Source organism: Struthio camelus, chromosome 12 (assembly GCF_040807025.1).
Source record: "Struthio camelus isolate bStrCam1 chromosome 12, bStrCam1.hap1, whole genome shotgun sequence".
Taxonomy (NCBI): Eukaryota; Metazoa; Chordata; class Aves; order Struthioniformes; family Struthionidae; genus Struthio; species Struthio camelus.
The window spans coordinates 13,380,520-13,402,529 of NC_090953.1; the positions used below are offsets into that span (position 1 = coordinate 13,380,520).

General features: G+C 37.9%; 1 protein-coding gene across 1 annotated transcript in view; it reads right to left on the reverse strand.

Moving 5' to 3' along the window:
* Positions 1–3,167: 3,167 nt before the first annotated feature.
* SLC12A1 (solute carrier family 12 member 1) overlaps positions 3,168–22,010 on the reverse strand; it is a 63,815-nt gene continuing 44,972 nt past the window's right edge. Inside the window, exons 19-27 of the mRNA XM_009681361.2 lie at positions 20,793–20,899; positions 19,822–19,904; positions 16,921–17,064; positions 14,279–14,410; positions 13,924–14,035; positions 11,619–11,705; positions 9,069–9,204; positions 6,416–6,483; positions 3,168–5,333 (exon numbers count right to left, since the gene is read on the reverse strand). Coding sequence (XP_009679656.2) covers positions 5,198–5,333; positions 6,416–6,483; positions 9,069–9,204; positions 11,619–11,705; positions 13,924–14,035; positions 14,279–14,410; positions 16,921–17,064; positions 19,822–19,904; positions 20,793–20,899 — 1,005 coding nt within the window. The 3' untranslated portion in view covers positions 3,168–5,197. The remainder of the gene's footprint in view (positions 5,334–6,415; positions 6,484–9,068; positions 9,205–11,618; positions 11,706–13,923; positions 14,036–14,278; positions 14,411–16,920; positions 17,065–19,821; positions 19,905–20,792; positions 20,900–22,010) is intronic.

The following is a 22,010-nucleotide window of genomic DNA, read 5'->3' on the forward strand; positions in this document are numbered from 1 at the left end:
TTTTCTATAGCAAGTGTATTTTCATCCTCCCTTTTTTCTTAAATGGGAAGAAAGCAAATTATTTTTCCTGGGTTTTCTCAATAGTGTCCTGCACTGTTCAGCTTCCAAAATTTTGTTACTTTCTGTAAATAAAGTTATATTGGCTTTTTATATTGGGTTTCAAGGATAAATTAGAGAAAACACAGAAATACGTATTTGTCTTCCACATTGTAACTACAATTTGTTGTCTTAAAAATGGAGCTTGAACTGTTTCAATGAAATGCATTTTCAAAAATTGGAAAGTGTGATTGAAAAAAGCTTATGTTTATTAACAGTATTGTATTGCTGTCTTGATTTGATTTAATTTTTTAAGAGGGAGGTTAATGTAAGTTGTCAATAGCATGAGGCCGGCTTGGTTCCAGGCTACATTTTGGGGTAGCCATGAAAGTCTCTGTATAACAAACACATAAAAGGACTCGTCCAAATGTACTGTCATCAAGGGGAAAGGTCTCAACTGATTGACACTCCCCCCCCGCCACCCAGTTGTGTAAAAAGACAAGAAAGAGAACTGTGCTTTAAGGCTAGGCAAATTTGCCTTGATACTGAGCATATTCTGTTTGCTCTGTAGATAAACAGTCATTTGGTTCACATTCCTGTATTGTTGATTGTTGATTATTGCTGCTATCCATTGGGTATTTCTGGCTTTGAAAAACAGAAATGAGATAAACTGAAATTATCTGCCTGCTGCCTAGATTCAGAGTAAGAATGGAAGCAGTTTTCCTGTAAGCAGAAGGAAACAGATTATAGAGTTGCTTTGGGGATACTAATCTGTGAAATTCTCCCGACTAAAGTTTTGGTGTTAGAATGAACGTTTTCATTAGATGAAAATTGTGTCTTTAAAAAGAAAGGTTTTTTTCCTCACAGTCTCACTTAGAACAGCTGTCTTTCTCACAGTGTTTCAGATAAATTTTGTAATTTAAAAGGCTTCTGTAGTGGTGTTTCTCTGCAATTAGGCTTTCTTTTTGATCTTGTGTTTCACTGTTCAGCATGGGGGGGGCTGTGAAATTTTGCCACTGCTTTTTACTCTTCCCACATCCCCTTCATGCTTTATTTTGTTTGGAGCTAAATTTCCTCTGATGGAATTCCAGCAATGGCATAGCTGTGGATTATTGCTCTTGTTATTTGGGGGGAAAGTGAGTTAAAACTTGCCAGATTTGATTGGTGGTTGCCCTGGCACAGCTACATTTTCCATTCTAACAGTCGAGGTTAGTGCGAGGCGTTCCCTCAGCAGAACGGGCTGGACCACCTCAGTACACTACACACCTGCCAAGTGGTCGTTCCATGTAACCACGTGCCAGAATTAACAGAATTAAACAATGATCTGATAAATAGCAGAAAACTGCAGAACTACACTAGGATATTGGAGAACCCTTGAGTTTGCTGGCCTCTACCTCTGACTTGAGGACTGAGTCATATGCTTCTTTAGCAAACAGCTGCAATACTTTAAGGAATTATTGCCCCCTGACAAAAATGAAAATCATGTGGCATGGAAGACAGAGCAGGACCACTGAGTGATACTTAGTCGCTCCATCAAAGTCCAGTGACATAGTCAAATGACCAGCTGTGGCAGCTTAATGGAATCCACTGAACTCAAAGCTGAAGAGACTGAGGATTGCTCATATTCTGTTCTCCCAGCTTTACTGATAAGTCAGGGGCCTCTCCCAGAGGGGAGGCAACAAACAGGAAGAGAGTTAAGAGAGTCAGTAATAGGTAAGATTGTGCAGCTCTTTTGCCTGTATCTGTAATTTCAGTGCTAATTACTTTGTTACCTGCAGACTACCAATCAGTTGCTGGAACAGCTCTTACCTTAAATACCACACCTTCAAATACCACAAGCTCTTACCTTCAAATACCACATGAGACAGACTGTAGAAAAAGAGGGAGAAGAAAGAGAAATGTTGAGGTTTTCTGAAAATGAAGGACAGCTGTCATGTTTTGCCTAGCCAGGAAGACTTTTGACTGGATTTTTCAAAGATGTAATGGAAATTGCACAGTAAAATTCCTCAGCCTCTGCAGTGAGTTGAACTTTGTGCTTTGTGTTTACGATAGTGAAGTGGAGAAGCCCTTTGGGTGTGAAGTATGACAGTGGTATATTCTTTGCAGTGTGGCTTGAGCAGTTGCAGCTGTTTTATCTTAAGAATGTGATGCCTTTTTGGCTAGGTAGATCTTCTATTCATGCTGTTATGTTGCTGATAAAGTAAACCTCTGTTCCATTGAGGAATGGTGACTGGCACTTTGGAAGAATGCTGTTTTGGAGCCCTAGGTGGGGACAATCAGTACCATCACTAAACACTGTCTTAGGGGTATGTGATCAAGATGACCAACTGGCCCATAGCCCTAAAAAGGTTTAGGCAAATTGATTCCCTGAAGAGTGCCAAAATGCCTTCTGTGAGCTCCTCTAACATTAGGAAGGACAAGTAAGATTCTCTGGTGAGACGAGTGGTAATGGATCATTTTAACGGGTTCTTAGGCGCAAGCTTAGCTATGCAAAGTGTGGGATGCCTAGACTTGTGAAGAACACGCAACATATTCTTTGTCCCCACTTCATATCAGCAGTATTTTCTCACTTTAATAACTGTTGGTCACCTGATTTATGCTTATTTTTGTTGTGACTGATTCAATCAACCCGCAATTATATAAGCCTGCAGAGTTAGTGGCATATATGCTCAAAAGATGCTAGGCTATTTCAGAGCTATGCTTTTTCTGAAGATGTCAAACTTATAATTAGAATGCAGTTACTAACACAGTGATTAAAATTCAGTAGTTTTATGCATAATGTATGTAAAACAGGAAGTGTCTGTTACACAGTGGAAAAGGAGATAGGTGGACTAATGAAATTTTACATCTGAAGTTAAAATTTGAGAGTTCATAATTGGCATGCTCTCCAAATTAGTCATGCACACACTTTATTTCCAGTGCCTCACTATGATTTCTAGAAGCTCTAAGGAAACTGCTGTGTTGAAATTACTTTTGAGTTTGTGGAAATACTGCTTTGCTTTCAGATGTTAGGCACTGTTGTGTCTAGAGTTTGTGCTGCTAGTTGTAAATCCCATATAAATGTCAATAATTGTTCATCTAGAAATGTGCTTTTCATGAGGATTCATTGTAGCAAAGCCCAGGGTGTGCTTGCAAGAGAAAAGTGTGAATAGCATTGAAAGTGCCATTGCTAGTTAATACTGTGCATCTTCTCTTTTTAGATCAGTTTAGGTCCCCAAAATAAGTTTGGGGCAATCATCCTTGCAGACTGAAAATTATAGTATTTGGGAATATTTAGGAAAGAATCCTCACTGTGATATGTTTATTTCTAACTTAAGGTACATGATTGAAGGGCTTAATGAAGATGCACAATAGCCCCAGCTTCTTCCAAAGACTGTGATAAGAGGGAGACCTTACGGAGGGCCTAGTTAGAGCCTTCCTGGAGGCTCTTCTGTTCCACTGACTGGGTAGCACTCATGCATTATACTTGTTTGGTGTCTCGGGTAAGGTGGAAAGAGTCGTGGCCATTGCAGTTCTGCAAAGGCAGAAGGATTTGACGGCATGGACTATATCACTGCTAACATCACTGTTAGGGATGAGAATTTTGCTGATGCACAATTTGAGGCTTTCTTTGCTCAGAGCAGTGCAGGAGGTCTGGTGTCTGTAGGAAACCCATGCATCTGTCTTGCAGTTAAACTGCAAAGTGATCCTTCAACCTGGTTGTAAATGTGTAAGAAGGAACGAAGGAAGAACATTATGAGTAAATACCAGTATTTCATATCCTGTCTTTAGTAGATGGAGAAAATAAAGCATGGATTATTGAGCTATATTACCATGTTCTGCTGAATTGCTGCTGTTGAACTTGGAAAAACGTGAATATCAATTCTGCATTTTTGGGGAAAAGCTAGATTCTCAGCAATTCTCATAATTCAAGCAAAGAGGGAATGTGAGATCTGCTTTAAAATAATCATTTGGTGAAATTTGGAGCCCACTGGCTTTACTAGGGCTTAGATTTCAGTCAGTCGCTCCAATTACTGCAGAACTTCACTGATTAAACTAGCTATGCTCCTTAATGTTCTCTAATTTAAATAATATAGGATAAAGTTTCTCTGTTAAAAAGAGAAGTTGCTTTTATTGACAGCTGAAATAATATAGTGCTATAACGTTGCAGAATAGAAAGTAGAAAAATTGCACATTTTAGTGGATTTTCTTTATTTCATATTAGTGTATAACAAATATTAGTCTAAACAGAGAAATAGTCTATATAAATCAGAGAAATTAGGCATTCAACTTGACTAAACCTCAAGTTTATTACATTTTGTAATCACTTTTATGTAAATCACTGCATATATGATCCTAATTTATAATCTCAGGTTATATCAATGGACAACATTCAGAGCAAAAATTGCCAGAATATTTAGTATTTCACTAATTTCTCCTGGAAATTTACTTATCACCTTTAATTATTGCAATGATACATTTGATTCCACTCCATATCAGAGCTTGAAAATTCATTGTCAACTCTTGTTATATAGAATCATTATTTTTGCGTACATAACTTTTGTTTCTCAGATTAGAAAACGTTTGAATTAACAAAAATTAAGAAAACAATTTTGGTAAAAGCATATGCCTTTGGCATAGGTAGTAATTTGGCATTGCTATAATTAAACAGCACTGCAGGTATTCTCCTTGCATTATATTTATGATTTTGGCTTGATAGATACCATGCAGCTTTTTTCCTATTTCCAAAGTTGGTATATTGTATTTTAATCCTCTTCTGTGCCTGTTGGCAACTACGAAAGTGCAGTATGAAAGAAATATTTATAGATTTAATGCTTTTTGTATTGTAGCTGTTAATGTTGGCTTACTAGGATAAATATCAAAAGGATTTTAGGTTGTGTATAAAATGAGTGTGGTCTCTTGTTTGTGGTTTTTAAAATGTTGGTGGGCTTGCACAGGTAGATTTTCCTTCTTTTGCCCGCACTGGAGTGTAAAACCAGTAAGGACCAGTCACATTATCTTATCTAACTCCCCACTGTGTCCTGTCTTGGATTTTTGAAAAATTTTCTATTAATAGGTCAAATTCTAGATCTGTTTTGGATAAGTGTCTTTAATAAAGCACTACCATTAAAAATAAATGTGTTGAAATCAAGCATGGGATATTCTGTGCACATAAGTTTCACTACGAATAGAAAGTCAGTACGTTTTTGTGATTGCCTCTAACCATTAAGACTGGAGGGAGATTCTTTGAGAGAATTTCTAGCCAAGCCATATACAGGTGATCAGACACTACTCCTTTTCTTGCCACTGGGAGACTCCTGTTCCAATAGAGAGAGAAATAAAATTACTATTAGAAAGTCAGTGGTAGCCCTGATAACGTGCATCTCACAAAATATTAAGTAAAAAAAATCAACTGTTTTGTATACCAATCTGAATATTTTTGATCAGGCTACATGACTCTATTAATCTTGTAAAACACAAAGGTACCATTAGGCCTTAATCTTGCAAACTCTTAGTCACCTGGCTCATGCCATTAACATGATTAGTTGTACTGTAATACATGAAGTTCTTGCGATAGTAACCTTAAATATGTAAAGAAGCATTTTCAGGCTCAGGACCATAAGCCCCATGCATAATACAATAAAAAACAGAGAAGGAAAAATATAGCACATGCAAAATTAGGCAGTCCATCAGCTCATTTCCTCATGTATAGTTACTGTGAGATGGGAGTTTTTACAGTATGCCTCAATTTGCTGTAAACATTACGTGATCATCTCCTTCTTGGAGACTGAGTTAATAGAGCTGAAAAGGTTTATCTGTGCAACACAAATACTGATTTATTCAAGATGTGTATGAGAAATGTGGCTCTATCAAAAAATTGACTCTGAAAATGGTTTCATGGGTTTTTATATTTGTTTCTTGGTGACTGATTTTTCTTTATGTGATTGCATCATCCTTATTCAGTTTTACATAGTTTCAAGTTCATTTGGCTAGCCACTCAATTTATGGTGTGCAAGCAAAAAGAATCCTTTCTCTAACTTGGAATTTTTAATAGTTAGGGGAATTTTTAATAGTTGGGGGAAATGAAAGGAAAAGGTTTGGTTTTGGCAGGGGAGTAAGCAGGTATAACACTCAAAATTTAGAGCTGGATGTGTACATGATGTTTTCAACGCCTTTTCATGAGGAGAGCTTTGCTTTAAGCTATAAGGAGCTATTGGGTAAGGTTCATATTCAGCACAGTCCAGAGAACCATCAGTCCAGATTTAAGCATCTTTTGAAGGACTTAAATTAGGTTAATTTTGCTCTGAAGCCTGAACACAAGGCTTTCTACTGATCTAAGTCCAGAAATCCCTACACATAGTAGATTATTCTGAGTTAAAACCAAAACTGTATAACTTACAGAACAATGAGGTTAGCTGCCCTGGAATGTTCTTGTAGGAGTTCATTCAAACGGACTTGACGGTAACTCTGTTTAAACCAAAGAAAGATTCAGTTAGATCAGCGCTCTTGAGTCCTACTTAGACTACCCCTTACCCACAAGACCTTCTGCTGTTGCTTTGGCACCACTGAAAGCTGGGATGGCTCTGTGGTCTAAAGAGATAGAGACAGCAAAACATGAGGCTGTCTAGGGTATGTTACTTGTTTAGTATTGTTCCCTGGGCACCAGAATTGTTGACAGCTGTGTAAGATTTCCTAGGGATGGAGTGTTTTGTTCTTGTTTTGTTTTGTACTGGCACAGCGCCAGACCTGCATCAGACGTGTTTTTTGAGTGTGTGTTTGGCTGTGAAGTATAGCTGCTTGGGAGCTGCATGCAAACTCTTGTGCTATCTGTTGATGGTAGTTTATATATTAATTCCTCTAATTTGTTGGTGTCCAGCTGTCATGCCACTAGGGCTATACAGCAGTGTGTAAATAGCCACCTTGCCACCCAGCAGAAATCCTTCTCTTAATCAAAAGACAAGGATATCTCCATATATTATGGAGTAAAAGAATTGGCTGCTTTATACGTTATGTGTTTGTATGAACTTTTACAAATTGCATAAATGGCTGTTACTTTGAGATTCAGTCAAGATTAAGGTCATGCTCAGGCTCTCAAAGCTTTTAAAGCATAACACTAGTCACAGAACAAAAGAGCAGGGCAGAGTCACATGCAGTTTGCAGCATGGGAGACAGGTGTATCTTAAATGAGCCTACCAGATTGTGTCCATTTAACAGAGAAGATAAAAAGCTATTTTTTTCACAGTCGGACCTTACATTTTCTTTCTGTACAGAAATTTTGCTTTCATTTTAACCCTGTGTTATAGAAGTAAAAATCCTCATAACTTAGTTGTTATCTCATGAGAATCACCTTATAGCATCACCCTTTATCTCTGATGGTGCCATGTGTTTTCTCCTGAGTTTTAAATGTCTTCTCAGGTACTCTATAAATAAAGTTCCTAGAAATGATTTAACACTGAAGACGAGGGACATGCCTTTCCAGGCATGTAATCAAAACTTTTTTTCACTGGTCTTGTTTTCTGGAAAGACTTGGCATTTTCATATTGCTGACTGCTTTCAATGTAGTTTGTTTTTCATTGTTGTTGGGTTTTTTTGTTTGTTTGTTTTGCTCCCCCTGTTTCTTCAGTTATTGATGTGGACGAGATCAAGTGTAATGATTTTTTTTTTTCCTGTTACATCCTCACAGTTTTTGTACATGGATGTGTGTATCTGGGAGTATGTTCCCAACATTTTTTATCCTGGGATATTATAAGGGCTCTGATTCTCAGGTTTCAGTGATTTATGCTGAGACTGCTTTAAAAGTTGTCTGCCTCCAGCTGTCCACCTTAACTTTCTGTTGGTTATCAAATCTACAGAAAGGGTAATACAGTGAGCAGTCGGTCTGCTTCACAGCTGCTACAGTCTGTGGTGTAGTGTGTTATCTCAAATCACCATTGATTTCAGCTTATGCTAATATGGCAGGCTATGACCTCTGGCAGCTCAGCTCTGACTCTCAGTCCTTCCTGCGCTGAGGCGGTTACTAGGACCATAAAGTGGAGATAACTAAACTCTCAGCACACTCAGGTTAATCCAACAGGAACCATAAATTAGATCTCTAGATTAATTCCCTGAGAGCTGCGGGACAACTTATCTCTTCAGGGTGGCACTGTGGGAATGGTGCTCAGTATTCTGTCAGCACTGGCCTGATGAAGCCTTTACAGCTCTGCTGAAAAGGTACATTCCAACAAAATTAAAGAGAAACCCAGACTCTAAATCACCATGTGGACCAAGCAACATCAACCTCAGAGTTCCTCTGAACTGCAAGTAGACCTTTTACATTGTAGGCAGGTTTAGACTCTTAGCTCTGCCTTTGAAGTAAGAATCTGTGTTAAATCTCTGCTTTGGACAAATTCAGAGAGCGAATCATAGGGTCTGGATTCAGCTCTAAATCTCCCAAAGTATTGAATGTTTGGAACTGCGCTTATGCTTTTAGATAACAAAATTAGATTTTTACCTTGATGTATAGACCCACAGTGTTGAGCCTGCCATTACTTGCTAAAATCCTCCATTATTTTGCTCCATTTAGCCATCTGTTAGTGTTTTCTTAGAGCGTGTGTATTATTGCATAAGAAATTGTTCTGAGATATACGGATGGATATGTCTACCCACCCTTTTAAAAGGTTCAAGCTCTAAAACAATGGAGCAATTTAATAAAGCAGAGCTTACTAGCTCAAGCTCAGCACAGTACCTTGTGGCTTCTGGTTTAGGGCTGGCTTTAATCTGGCTGACTTCAAACGTGGGCAGAGCTTTTTCTCATCAGTCTGGAAAATGCCATGTAAACATGCCTATAAGGTATTCCAAGTGAGATCTTGCACAGTGCTGAATAATGCAATTGTACTACACCTCTGGAGTGTTTACAATAAAAAGCCAATTTCTGAATATCAAAGGTAGGTTCATACATGTCATGTTTTTCTAATTCTGTATCTGGTATTTCACATTTTCTTACTAATTGCTTCAAACATTTAGTCTACAGGGTAAAAAAAGGTACAAATGTAAAAAGATAGGCAAGGCTTTACCTTCTCCTTGAACGCTTCTAGCTCTGCATCTGTAATTTTCCATGGAGTCTCTCGCTTCAGTTTCTCAGCAGTTGTTATATCTTTGCAGCTTTCATGGAGGCGATATGGTTCAATCATCTCTTCAAAGAATTTCCAGCTGAAACAGGAATTACAAAGGAGGCCTTACTGCAGGATGCTAACTCACTAACTTCTTATTTCATAGATGTTCTGTGTATGGCAGGCCTTGTTGACTACAGAACTGTAACTGAAAAACATGCGAAATCTTTAACTGTTCTGAGCTACATTGTGCCCTAAGCTATGTCTGTGCCACTTCATTATGTTGAGGTTATATGAGGATAAAGACAGCAGTTGGCCTATTATAGTTGCGGGGAATTTGCTGCATTTTCCTGGTTGTAGTTTTTATTCAGATTGTTTTAGTGTTAACTCGAGAAAGACTTGACCGATAAAGTTTTACTGTTTTAATGAAATGGAGAAACGGGCAATATATATCTCCCGTAGCAAGGGGTTGAGAGAAGTTTTTTGTCTTTTTCCTAGTTGAGAACCAGATCTGTCTTCATTCCCAACTCTTCCACGGATTTTCTCTGTAAATTTTAGGTTGTTTCTTAAAGCATTGACTGACGCCATCTAGAATAGCTAATTGTCCTTCCATGCTTCCCTGCTTGTCCCTTCGCTGGAGATTTCCACCATGCCACAGAGACCTCAAGGCTTCTCTTGTGTTAATGCATATGCATTTCTTTTAGCTCTTCATATTGATAGGCCTCACCTTGAAAGGAAAGGTCTGAGCACCGGGTCTCACGTTGTTCTATGGCCAGCAAGTCAAGGGCAAGGTTAAAGCCTGTGACATACAGCCTTTTACGTTGCTGTTGCTAAGTTAACAGCTTTTTCCCATCCTCAGTGCCTGTTTCCATATGTAAAATAGTGATAATCCCCTTAGTGAAATAAATGGAGGCCAGCTGGGAGAGAAACACAGTGGTCTAGCAAGTGCCTGGTCACAATATTCACTTGCTATGTTCCGACAGTGCTGATGTGGCAAATGTATTTGCTTTTTATGTTAATGCCAAATACAAGCTGTTCTATTTTTAATGCATGTGCGTTTCTTTTAGCTTTTTGCATTGTAAAATAATTGATTAGTATTGGAAAAAAGAGGAAGAAGCCATATCCTGCACAGTTCTTTGTATAATCAAAAACAAAACAGTAACTGAGGAATCAAAAGTGGACTTTAGTACTAGATACCTACAAATAGCTACAATTTGTATATGTTTTAAATTGTATTTCCTAGCTAAAAATCTCCAATGCATTGTAGAAACGCTAGTGAATCTATTACTGGTTTTACAAAGTTACAGGGGAGGCAATAGAGCCTGAGTGGGATTGAGAGAGTAGCCTGAGACTGTACCAGCGTGCAGAAGAAAAGCTGGGGGGAGCCCTTTGACTATGATATCTGTGGGTATTGACAGTGGAGTAGGAGGTGGGGTGGAAGAATGTATGGCAAAGCAGGAATGTTTTCAGAGGATCTTTAAGACCAAAAGCGATACTGTGAATTGCATTATGATTCAGTTGCTCCCTGAGCAAAGTACTGTATTCTCTAAATAAGGCAGAATAAATAATCTGTTTCTATAGTCATGCTTTTGAAAGCAGGTAGTCTTGAAGACTTTGGATGACCTGCAGTGCCTGCTTTGCACAGAAACAGAAATCCAGAGATAAGGGAACGCTCCTCATGTTAGCAAAAGAGAGAAGGTGCCTTTGCCTGCCATACTGGGCTTTTCTACACTAGACTTTGAAACAAGGGCTGTCTGTACCATGTGTATGGAAGATATCATCATCTAAAGTGTCAAAATACAACCCTAACAAACGAGGAAACTGAAGGCCACATTATTTTTAATATGCTGTGAAGAGCAAAATGTTTAATAGAGGCACAGATCTGAAATTATCTAATATGCTTGGAGATGAAGCAGAGTACTGTGTTTCCAACTTCCTTGTCATTGCATAAGAGCGCTCTGCCAATAAGTTAACTTTTAAAAAATATGAAGTTGAACCTTCATTATGTTTGAGTGATGGGAGAGTGCTGTAATGTTGTCCTCATGGGAAAGAGGAGTGTGCATGCATTTGGCCTGAAAAATGTTAAGTTTCTGAATGCCTGGCATGATAAAACCTAGAAGACTGAGTTGGCTGAGAGAGCAGGTCTACAGAAGAACTGTGACGGAACAGTATGATGAAATGAAGGCTATTGAAACTTAAATGGATATGAAAAGCCATCATAAAATGATGCCCATGAAATTTAGTGACTCATAACTATGGTGTCTAATTAGTCTTTGTATGAAAATTAAGTCTTACCATTACAACATAAAGAAGTCTGCCTATAGTTTTGACCCTTTGAATTGTGATTTTTTTTTTAAGAGGATTCCCCCCCTCCCCCGCTGTAGATTCTTGGAAAATGATTGCAATAAAATCACTATATTATTATCCTTTGATATTTTTTATGATCCCTATGAAAGAAACAAGCACCTGATAAAGGGCTGCTGCTAAATAATGGATTCTGGTAATGTTTCTTACCTCTCTTTGCTGGGCTTCATATTGATATCACAGACAATATTAATGTCAGCAAATTTTATTCTGAATTTACTTAGAAGTGAAGCCATCCTGAAAATAAAAGAGAGAACATTTCATCACTATATTTTTGAGTGCCTTGATTCAAAGAGCACTCATAAATGAATTACGATGTCAAATGCAATTGTCTCATTATCTTTATGACAGATTACTTTAAATGCTTTAGTTAGTGTTTCAGTTTCCAATTACACAACTGGATTGGTATGATTGCTGTAGTATAACTCATTTAACTGAGGATCAATGAAAATAAAAAACAACTGAAATAAGAAATGGACAGAGGGAACGGTGTTTACATTTTAGGAAAAAAGGTACTTGCAAATATTTGCAAATTATCAAATATTTGCAAAGACTTGAAATATAAAGGAATCTATTAATGTATTGAATGTATTACATTCAATTCTGTAGGACAGAGCTCCCCAATACTTAATGAAGATTTCTATTATTCTGTTATTACACAAATTTTATGCACAAGAGTACGTACAACACTGGTAGTATATGCATTGGTGAAAATTTGATCTCGAAAGTTGATGTGTAATACACAAATATTTTTTTCATGTATGAGTTTATATTGATTCATTTTTATGTTGTCTTTGTGTATTTTTCAAAAAAGAAAAAGTTTTAACCAGTCATCAGGAGGAATACTTTAGAGTTTTGTGTGTGTTTGTGCTCAGATTGCGGAAGGTTAGATCAGTTCTGCATTTGGGTGAAGTATGGTTGGGAAGTTGTGTGTGTATGTGTAAACTTTGGAGTTTGAAAAGGTCAGAAAGTTCCTAGAAACTCATTTTTGCTTATGACCTGAGAATTTATATTTGGTTTTGTTTTATAAAAAGAATGCAATGTTTATATAAATCTTGAAGTCTCTTGGGAGAGTAGGTATTTTGAACATGAAGAGCAGCAATGTCTCAGCTTCTGTGGGAAGGTTTGATACTGGGGAATTACACATAAGCAAAAGTCTAGATTAATTTTATTTCTGAACTGACAAATACAATGGATGGAATTGTACTTGGATATTCTTATACCAGGTTTCTCTAGGGAAACAGAATAGCTAACTGCCCTCCGGATTTGTCTTTCTGAGGCTGCTGTGTATTCATGCATAGAATATTCTGCTGAGGAAAACCAATGTTTAGGTACAAATGTATATATTTGTTTTTCCTGGTGACAAACTAGGTCATTGTCAACTATACTGACAACGCTGTTCGCTCAGGATGAGAATTTGGCTTTTGTAGAAACAGCAGTGTAGAGTCGGGCAGATTGCTGGCAGCATTGGAGTAGAGAGCATTCTCATTCAGCCCCTGCAGGAGCTGGCACAGCTGTTCTTAATCAGAATGGTTTGTCCAAACACTTGTAAATCTCTTCTACCTAAGCGTGGGAACTTCCAGGTAATTCTTACACGGTCTGTGCCACAACAGACTGAGGAGAGACCTGTGAAACAATAAACTTTATGCCTTATGTGAAAGCACAAGCTCATGAAAGCTTTGCTGTGGAAAGCTGACTTCATGAGGCGCTACGTTGTAATCCTGTTGATAATGGCTAAATTCTAATTCCTGTCCTTGCACCCATCTTGGTTGTTTTCCACTGAAGTTTAATTAAATATGTTGTTTTTAACTCGCTGCATAGTTATGCAGTTCCTGAGTTCCTTTCCAAGCTGCCTGTTTTTCCACAGGTGATGAAATGGCTATTGCTCTAGTATATAAAGTGCTTTGGAAGAAAAAGTCTTATATATACCGGTGATGATCACTTATAGTAGCACCTTTGTTTTGCCTGAAGGCAAATGATGATTAGGAAATGTGCACTTTTTAGAAGAGCTAAGTAAAATCAACTTAATCTCAAGTTCTTTAATGTTTGCCAAGATTAATCACGCTTATATGGGCTATCTGTTTAATAGTATGTGCATCTGAGAAGCTTCACATGCAGTTTTACTTACTGTTAACTAGACAGTCTCGTGTAAATCTCACACAACTAATGATATTTTCATTAAAGACTGCGGAGCATTTTTCTCAGAGAAGGGAATATGATCTGTTAATGAGAAAATTTGTTGGATATGAACTTCCTGCACTTATCACCATTTACACTGATCCTTGAGGGCCATGCCATGAGTTCAACACCTTTATATGAAGTACATCATTTTTTCGTACTGTCCACAGTACAACAAACCAGTTGTGCTGAGAACGCCCAGCTTTCTGCTATACATGCATTATATTCAACATCAATTCAAGCTCTTCAAACAGTGAATGAAAATAGTTATATTTACACCAATTTTTCTTCTTCAATCCTGTTGACTTTTCCTCCAGTAAAGATCCTTAATTTGCAACTCTTCCACTTCTTCCTGATAGTTAGAATGTAAGGAATTAAGATTGTTAGACCTGGAGGAATATATAAAATAGCAGGGAGATCAAATTAGTGCATTGTATGGTAGAAACAAACCCCCATCCTTCACATTGGCCATGTTGGACGTAAGTTTATCTTAAAATATTTAAGCCAGACAGAAAGGTGACCACAATGTTAGCAATTAAAATGCTAACATTTTCCTGCAAGTTCCCGAGTACACTTTTATGTTTGGTAACACAGGAATCTCTCTCCCTGTGGTTCATCCTTGAATTCCTTACCTCCATCATCAAAGAGCCACCAAACATCAATTGTTCCTTTTCCTTGCTTCTTTTTGAATTGAATGCTGGCTTCTAGCAGCTTTTGATTGAATTCACCCACGTGCATTGACTGTATTGTGTTAATGGTGCTGTCTGCAATGAGAAAGAAAAATGCGGAGGGGCTTCCGACAAGTGAAGCAACGTGTAGCTGTAGGGAGGCAGGTGGAGAATAAAGCTTCAGGAGAATTCCCCTTTCCCCCCCATTCACTCATTTCTTTCTGGGAATTACGTTCTGTGGTACAAAATAACGGAGTAAAGATTAGTGAAATTTCGTCTACCTTTACTATAGTTTGCCTTTTACTTATGAACAAACTATGTTTATCTGTGTAACATTCAAAAACAATGGGTGATTTTCATCACCTGGCATGTTTGTATGATACTCACCACAAATTGTTAATTGTATTGAACTAACTGAAACCTCAAATCTGTGAACACTTCTGTCTGTGGTTAAATTTACTTACAGGAATCAAATTGGCTGATATCTTCATAAACAAGAAGAAAACATTTCCCAGAAATGTGTCATGGTATTTTATGTGTCACCTGACTCCCCATGAGGAATTAGGAAAAGACCTCTTTGATTGCTATCACATGCATCTGTGTTTTTTTCATTTCACCATCACGTTTAAAATTCAGCAGGTGTGTAAATGTTTGCTTCAAGGCCACTATTTCAGATATGCTTTTAAACAAGATATTGAAGGTGCAGGGCCTGACTTGTTTCTGACGTATGTTCCATACACTAAATCTGCAAAAATTACTGCACAGATACTGTGCACTTTTAGTATACCTTTGCGCATAATTTCAACAGGAACCAAAGCTCCTGAGCTTGTGTAATACTGTGTCATTAGATTGCAATATCTTTAAAAGAGTTATCTGATTATCTCTTCTCTGGATCTTATTAACTAACCTAAAATTCACTGAAACATAAGAAAGCAGTTAGGAAATGTCTGAGAGATTTTTAGAAGTAAATGACAATTTATGTTTGTGTCCTTTACAAGCTTATCTGTCTATTGTAAAAGGTAAGTCCCTAAAATGTACAGTTACGGAGGGCAAAACACAAGTGGAGCTAAGAATAAAGAACACAAAGTGGAGCTAAAAGAACACAAGTGGAGCTAAGAATAGAAGACAGAAAACATAAGCATATATGGCAACTGCCTTGTGCTTGAGAGGGCCTTTGTGTTAATTGAAAATATACTTTGCTATTTGTATTTGCTTGGCTGGCTTTAAAATGTACATTCTTGCCTATGTGCTAACAATATCATCTTCCATTCCATCTTTTGAAGCCTGTGGCTTTATTACTGCTTCTCTTTCAATGGTTTCAAAGAGATAGTGTCAAAGCAGTATTTAAAATGGAGCAGACAGGCTTCTCTAGAGGTTTTGCTCTGATCTGCTAGGTTCTGAAAATGTTTTGTTCAGTTTTCCAGTATCCCTAGATTGTGGGGAAGATAGTTCTAAAACCGTTACTGGCTTTCCTCTGCAGTTCTAGCATCTGTGCTGGAAGATGCAACAGCTCTGGGGAGGATGAATGCATAAGGAAAATGGAGAGGCAGAGATATTTATTAACATCATCTATCTCATATACAGAGTCAAAGTGTGCAATATGTATTTCTTTTATGCCTTTCTGAACTAAATCGAAAAGGGTAGTTGAAGCAGGGGTGCACATTGCTGTCATATTTGTTATAAAAATATATTCTACTGAAACCTGCAAAAATGAACTGAAGTCTGCCAAGTAAAGAATAATGACATTTCTGTTTCTAGTCTGTAGATCTTCTTGATACCTGTGGGAGTTGCATGCACAGCTAGATGTAATAGTCTCTGCAGGTGAAAATTCTGAAAATATTTGGCTGCGTACAAACACGGCTTCAGGTGGGTCGTTATCATTACAGCCTAGCAATTGTGAAATGAAACCCTTAATTCTGTGTATGCTTCTGTGTCATTTTACCATGTGATGTATAATTTTGATTCCATCATCTATGTGTTTAGGTTATGCATTCATTAGTTATTTTACAGTATGCTGTATGTGTACTTTTGGTGCTTTTACTGCCTTGATTTGTGCTTTTTTTTTTTTTTTTTTTTTAAATGAAATCATGCTTGGAACCTAGAGCTGCATTACTGCTTTTACCTGGTTTCCAGCTGGATACTGTTTTTGTGTGTGAATGTTGAATAAAGTGAGATGGCCTGTTCCCTGAGTGTTGTGTATACATCCCGATTTCTTATTTTAAAAAGGAAAAAAGGCCTCTGTTTAAAAAAGAAAGATGTCCTATTAAAAAAAAAGACTTTTTCTGTGTCCATCTAACATTAATAACCACATGCTATTTTTGACAAATAGATTTCAGAAGAAGCAGGATTGTGAACCTTATCTAGCAAATGAGAAGTAATAGTTCTGTCATACAAGGTAGCATCTCCTCCCAGCAGAGGACGCTTATTCTATTCCACGTTAGCAAGTCATGGTCAAGTAAGGCAAGTATGCACAGCGTTAGCTCCTGTTCCAGGGGCTTCTCTGCGGCTCTGTTGCTTTGGCTCTAGAGTCAAAGTCCAGTTTTTATATCGGTGAAAGTGTGATGAATTGAAGGATCAGGAGAGAAAGTTCTCATTTTAGAACTTACCCTTTTTTGTTTCGTGTTTTGAGATACTGAACTTGCTGGCTTTTCTGAAGAATCCACAGATACCACGTTTTCCTTCTTCAAATTCGTTATCTTTGATGGTAGCTTCTAGTGCCAATCTCTCCTGCTCCAGCTTCTCTAATTCCTCTGTATATTGGGAAGAAAGTAAGGGAACTGATGACATGTTCCTTGCTATTTTAAACTAAAACACTTATTGAAATAATGGTGATGTTGTAATTGCTATGTGGCACTTAGTACACAATGCAAAGCTGCTGGGAGAAAAACTTTTAAATGCTTTTTCCTTGCAAATTGGTACACAGCAGGAAGCTGAATTCATCTCTTGAGGCTCTAATTTAGAGTGCCCAGGCCTGTCAGAGCAATGGCATGTACTACAGTGCTAGTCAGCTGCTCTTGGACTTCCCTTTTCTTAATCAGACAGATCAAATGTGGGAGAAATACTGTATTTTATGGTTGCATCACATTTTACTTAGTTTTGTTTTTTTATTTTCAAGAGTATGAAAACACTTTAGGAAAGCCGCTTTCCTAAAGCGAGAAGCTGATATAAGAAAGCTGATCTGTCAGGTGCTTTCCTCAGTGCCTCTACCGCTGCCTTTGAAATCTGTGAAGTCTACTCTTCGACATCCATTGGTGGTGTACCAGACTTTAATTTATAAACAGAGGATATGCTTTTCTTGATTGTTGTTTATTGGACTTTGAAATTCTCAGAAATATATAAGGACACTGAATAAATGATCAGTTTTCTGTGCTGGAATATTTTAGTATGTGTTAATGTTTTTTTCAGTATTTGCTACAAAGACGTAAGATTTAGCTAATCAATTTTTTAAATTCAGTAATACAAAGGAACAAATCTATCTTGGCAGTATTAGTCGTCTTTTGAGGAAAAAGGTACCATATATTGTTACAAACTGTATTACGGTGAGGTCCTAATAAGTGTGATATAGGCATTTTCCTGCCAAAACCTTTATTCAAAAGGAAAATTTTTATTTGAGTGAGACATGGACTAAGAGTGAGGCAATTCATTTAGGAAATTGTATTTAAAACAAAAACAAAACCTCACCTGCTAGGCATTAGCCCTGTTGGCACTCTCAATTACTATCTTTTCTTTTATGTAGAATCCACAATGACAACCAGTGCTTCTGATTATTAGAGGTGATGATAGCCACTGACTTAATAGCTATTCGAAACTAAAATTTCAGTTTCTCCCTTAAACGAGGGTAATGGAATACAATGATCCCCATTTCAGTCAGTTTCTGACTTACATAGCATGCAAAGAGGTAGGCAATTCTCTTTGAGGTACCAACAGGGGGGAAAAAGCAGAGATCAGTTTGGATTTTTTCTTAAATCCCTGCAGAACTGCACTGTAGCTCCCAATGCAAATCAAGCTACGAGGGAGTCTGCCAAGTAAATATTTAGCTACCCTTATTTTTTAAAGGCTTTTCTGAAGCCTTTTAATCCTTAAAGGTGATTTGTTTTGGAGGTTGCCCCATCCTACAATCTATCTTCTTTAATGGGGAGTTAATTTTGATTTTAATTAGCCTGTAGCTAAGACAGTTACGTTCTTCCCCAGTTTTCTCGCTGGCAGTCCTGAGAGCAGCCTGTGTCTCAGGGATGCTGCCGAGAGAGCTGAGAGGCAAATTTACAGCAGGCGGCAGCAAAGAGTCACCATTCTTCTTTCTTATGACTGCCTCTGTTCCTTGTCGGTAGATTTTTATCCCATTCATTTATAATATGAAAAGCTTGTCTGGAAGGGAGGACACAAGACACTAAGTGTAATCTCCAGGTTCAGTTTGAATCTGTCTCATCAAGTGCTCAAGCTTAATGGGAAATGGGAAAATTATCCTACTGAAAATCTTGAGAGTTGTTCTGATGGAGTTTTATGTGGAGTCATTCCCTTCCCAGGGTCCCTGGGAAAGTGGCAAGACGCTTGTGTCCTGAAGGGGAGAAGGAAAAACAAAGGCAATGGTTGTATGTAGATCTTGGAAACCCTGTGTTTAGATGCAGTTACCTGCACACTTCCCCCTACCCTTTCACCAGGATAGTACATCTCCTTGAACTGTCATGGTATGGTGGAAGATTCTTTCTTCCCTGCTAATATATTCACCACTAATCTGAGGAAAAATGAACAAAGAGATGAAAAGGAGAACTCATGTTTTCTGTGGTTTTAACATTTTTACATAGGTGGGAGCTTACTGGGCCACAGCATTCTGCAGAGGTTGTCCAGAAAGTGGCAGTTCCCTGATTCCCGCCAGTCCAAGAGATCTCATGTAGGTGGACTGAGGAAGGTATTCCAAGAAGAACAGGGAGGAAACGTGTTCCAGGGTGACTGGTTACTGTGCCTCTGCATGTTTTTACTGCTTTAGCCCATGGCTGTGCTGGAAATGCTTTGAGACTTGAGTTTTCCGGAGTGCGGAGCCTCTTATTCTGTGAAGTTTGCCCTCCTTCTGCTACTGCCAGTGAGCATCCTGCTTCAGCAGGGGTTTTGGGCAGGATCGAAACTTACAGGGCAGAAGCAAAGAGTTCTTGTAGAAGTTACAGGTCCAGGCACCGTGCCAGATACCGGACTGTGATTCTAAGAGGTCATTAGGAGTCCTCCTTGGCCTGAGAGGGAAGTAGTCTGTGCTAGCCATTTTGCTGTTATGTCTCACTTCTACCTTTCAGCCAGTACCTGAAATTGTTGATATCCCTTTCAGTAATTGTTAAAAATAGTTGCATATTGACTTCTAGCTTCCAGACACTTTACATTTAATTTCCTTGGTCATGGAATCTCTAAGGACAGACGTAGCTAAATCGATGGGTTTGGAAACAAGGATGAAAAAAGTTTGTTAACTAAGCATGTAACCAGTGTGGATATTAAATAGCATGCCTTAGTTAGTCACTACATACCTTGAACCTGGAGAACTTGGGATATATCAAATCCTTGGCTAATTCTGACGATAATCATGCCCAGCTCAAAATCAAATGCATCACTGAAAAGGAAAAAAACAAAACAAAAAAAACCCCAAAGGGGTGTTCTTTCACATCATGTTTATCAATGAAAGCTGACTTGAACAGATTAATAAAAGTGTTAGTGCTCACTAGCAGGTGTTATTGCCATCTACAGGGCTGCTCTGGGTAAAATTATAGGAGGTATTGCCCAGGATTAAGCAAAGTTCTGCTAACTTTCTTTCGCCATAAAAAGAGGTGCCATTGGGCATGGGAACAGAGACTTGGTAAAATGGATCTTCCTTTTATGACAATGCTTTTAGGAAGTAGGTTGTCATTAGGAAATTATGTCTACCTTCTCTGAGGAAATAAAAAAGCTGGGGTGGATTTGTTCTTCTTTAACTTGCTGCAACTTTGCAGGCAAATTTTCAGAAAAATCTATGAGAAGCCTGTTTCTAAATGACTGTTTCCTGGCTAAATCCCAGCCCATGGAGCTGCTGAGACTTAGGCGCACATGAGATTTGAAGCAAGATTCTTCCTCTGTCCCACTGGCTTAACAGAAGAATTCCATGATGTTCTCATATTCCCTAAGTATATATATTAGGGTTGTTTTTCTCTGTGCTTCTGCCTGCAAAAAATGGGAAAACATAGTTCTGCAAAAGCACTGCTGAGAGCAGTGCAGCTCCTTTATGTAGCATTGTCAAGCCACCTCAGCTCTGACAGTGCCAGATGTTTGCTGAGCAGACCTTGCTAGGTGTGTGAAGCCAAGGAGGCTTTTTTAATGTGCAGAAACTTCTGCTACAAGAGCTAGCACTTGTGAATCTAGATCTCTAGGTGTTTTCTTACATTGCTTCTACACGTCAAATTTGGTATGGAAATGCTATAATCTAGTCTAAAGGGGGTAAAAAAGATCACGCTGAACTATGACTTACTGTATAATGCCAACATAGTTCTCAACTTCCGTAGCTGTAGCATTTCTCCAGTCCTTCTTAAATCCAATCACCAAGGTATTTGGTTTCATTCTCCCCAAGCCTGAGGCCTAACAATATTAAAACACTGCTTGATAAATATTAAAACACATGCTCTTACTGTAAATGAGAAATAATGGCAAAAGATAACCAAAGTAATGTTCTGGAGACATTTAAAATAAGATTGCATTTCATGAATGCCCTTCATGCCCATACTCAAGCAGAAAGTGGAAAGATTAGCTCTAAATCATCCCAACTATAAATTATTTTTAGATGACAGAAATGTAGTTTTGTTAAATTAGCATTCATTTGCATTTCTTCTGACATGCCCTCATTAAAATGGTCAATAACTTGGAATCAAGAGGGAGTTCAAGTGCTGTTTGTATGTTTATTTTAACATAATAACAAAGCTTTTATCAGATTTGGAATACCCAATAGATGAACTGCGTTTGAAGTCTCTTAAGGCACCTCAGATATGCAGAGAAGGAAGAATGGATACCTTCTTACGAGTAACTCTTTTGCCTTTACCTTAGAAATGGTTGCTGTTTGATTTGCTGTATTCTTTTCAAAATATTATGCAAAACTAGCTGAGCATACTTTAAAGATAAATTACAGTTTATAAGACCTCGAATAAATTCAAGATGTTAGATTGCATCCAAAACTGGGTTTGGATGCTAAAACTTTAACAAAAAGGTAAAGTTTATCAGATCTGAATTCAGCAAATCTAATTTTCATAGAAACTTCAATATATTAGGAATCATGGGGAGGAGACCAAGTACATAGGTTGTCAAGGTATTACACAATTTGCCAAATTTTACTAGTTGCAAAAAAAAAAAAAAAAAAAAAAGGATAAGAACTATTGGAATCTTATTGTATTTGTTTTTTCCTGCTAGGGCTGATGCATCCACACTGTATATATTGAAATGAATAGCTGTTTTGCAAAACAATGTAAATGTTCTTAGGGTGTTATAGTGTGATTATCCTCTCATCTGCTGGAAGGGAACTATTTGTGGTCCAGCAGATGAATGTGGTGAAAATCTTTAAGTAGTAATGGAAAGGAAGAGATCATCAGACTATAATAATTCTTAAAAACATCAGAAGGAACTCCTACTGAGAGAACGCATAAACCCAAGAGGAAGTATCCATGTCAGGCTTTGAGAAAACAAAGGGATCCTTTTTAAC